At 43.0% G+C, this 2199-nt stretch overlaps 1 protein-coding gene across 1 annotated transcript; it reads right to left on the reverse strand.

The window, feature by feature from the left end:
* Window positions 1–6: 6 nt before the first annotated feature.
* On the reverse strand, window positions 7–2182 carry LOC111654680 (sex comb on midleg-like protein 4). Its single transcript, XM_023405792.2, has 3 exons — window positions 1915–2182; window positions 1247–1398; window positions 7–984 (listed from the first exon to the last, which is right to left on the reverse strand). The coding sequence occupies exons 1-3, from the start codon at window positions 2162–2164 to the stop codon at window positions 859–861; spliced, it is 528 nt and encodes a 175-aa protein (XP_023261560.1). The 5' UTR covers window positions 2165–2182; the 3' UTR covers window positions 7–858.
* Between the last annotated feature and the right edge of the window lie 17 nt (window positions 2183–2199).

A 2199-nucleotide genomic window follows, 5' to 3' on the forward strand; every position in this document is an offset into this window, starting at 1 on the left:
ACGACTGCATACATTCACTGGCTTGTATTTGACAGCCTGTAACAGACGCAGTCATTCAGAAACTTTTATTGCATTGTTAGAAACGACGCAGTGAGACGTTCACTGCCAGTACCTGAACTAACTTTCCCGAACATGAGTGCAGAGCATCCTGAAATTCTGACCAGGGAAAAAATACTTAACAGCCAAACATCTGAGGAGACAAAACCTACAGTGTATTTGTGTGTTTTAAAACTGGCAATGTAGAGGTAACTTAAATGATAAATTATGGCCTCCAGTTCATAATAAGGCAAAAAAAAAAAGAATACTAACATGAACAAAAATCATCTGCTCAGATATCTGATGCTACTTAGACATATGGAAATTATGAATTCATGTACTGTGTTTCTGTTTTTATGTAAAAGGAAACTGTGGTCTGTTAATTAAAAATAAAAGTGTCCAGCTCAGGGCTGTTGCAAATACTTTTCTCATCTCTTATTTTTTAAATTCATGGTTTATACTTAATGCAGAATTTCTTTCCCAAGATCTGAGGTCTAAATGCTGTTTCAAAGGCTTCTGCTTTCTCCACACTGTCAAACTCTGAGGAAAATGCTGAAATCTTTATCGATGTATCTATTTGTCGGCCTTAAAGTATTCAAATCAGCTTATAAAATACCCACCATGTGTTTAAGTTACGTTTGCAACTCCCTGCAGGTAGATAAAATCCCCAAATTCACTCAAAGTACAGAGGACACAAGCTCGTTGTCCTCTGTGGTGGCTACGACACCGGCTAAGGTGGATTTACACTGCACCTACATCCCTGTAGAATAACACGAGTTTGTATGTGTTTGGTTGCCAGTGAGAAAAGAGCGTCTTTATCCTCTATTGTTTGGTCTGTTTCAGCTTCTCGATGTGATGACAGAGTTTGAGCGCCGGGCCAAGCTTCAGTCCCATGTACTTCATGATGACGTCGCTGCGCAGCAGCATCAGAGCCTTGCCGTCGATCTCCTGTAAAGAAAGGAGCACGCTGTCAGCAGGGGAACTCATCATGAGCACTTCCTCTCACTGTATTTCCATCAAAATGACATGACTTGATTAAGGTGTTGAATGGTGGGAATTAGAGTCTGATTTTCCTTGAGTATAAAGGGTAAAAGCTCAGGAAGAGGTTATTTAACCAAGCTACTGCTTGATACAACACAATGGGTGAAAACCAGTGTAGCTGACCATTAAACAAAACGAAGAAGAAAACTCATATAAATGAAATACTCACATGTTTTCTGAACAGTTCGACGTGTGGGCCGAGAGTTTGGGGATCAGCCTCTTGGACAAACCGTATGACATCGTCAACTGACCAGGAAGAAGCATCATTCCCTGAACCTTCCTTGTCCTGTTTCAAGTGATCTGGGCCTGTTGTTGAGCTAGCTGTTTCAGGGTGGGAGGGCAAGAGAAAGGAAAGTCCAATCAAACTCATACCTAATACCTTTATCAAAGACTGATTTTATTTATCAGTCTTACAGTCGGGTGTTAATAAGACCATGGGTCACAAATGTTTGAAATTTGTGAAATTTAGGCCGTCCTCCAAAATGACACTGTGTCGTGTGGAGAAAAAAAAAGTTGAATCTGGTTCAGCTACAACACTGTGCGTTGTCATCATCATTTACCACGAGGCCCTGTTGCTTTCTGCAGTTTACCTAGAAACTCACTGCCGCCATGGTGACCCCCACAGGAACTCTGCATTTTATCAGTGTTCAAGGCAGAATTTCTGGTTCGTATTTTCTCCTTGCCGGCTAACCAGAACATTATGGAGACTTCTTTGCATGTTTCATTCAGTCACACTCACATTTGGCCCCATACAGCAGCTCTCAACACACGCCCATGTCACATGCCCCATTCTACCCTGGTGACTGAGTGTGTATGTGTGTGTGTATTTAATCCTACCCTCCACTCGTCTGTGTGTACACATTGGACCAAGTTCAGCCGGGTTGGAGCTGACGCGTCGTAGGGGTGGCGGTGTGTGTGTGTGTCCAGGATAATATGGCCGCTCCTTCTTTGTTGCCCTGTAGTCTGATGCGGTGTGAATGGAGCGGGTGCTGGGAGCGGGATCCTTTGTGGAATCGTCAGTGGACAGGCCATTCTCAGTGTGGGACGGCGGTTCTGTTTCAAGAAAGGGCGAGAGCGTAATTAACATATTGTGAACACAAACAGAAAACAGAAAAACTGCTG

The sequence above is a fragment of the Seriola lalandi genome, unplaced genomic scaffold (genome assembly GCF_002814215.2).
Source record: "Seriola lalandi dorsalis isolate HSWRI2012SDOR001 ecotype SW California unplaced genomic scaffold, Sedor1 jcf7180001974832, whole genome shotgun sequence".
In the NCBI taxonomy this organism is placed as follows: Eukaryota; Metazoa; Chordata; class Actinopteri; order Carangiformes; family Carangidae; genus Seriola; species Seriola lalandi.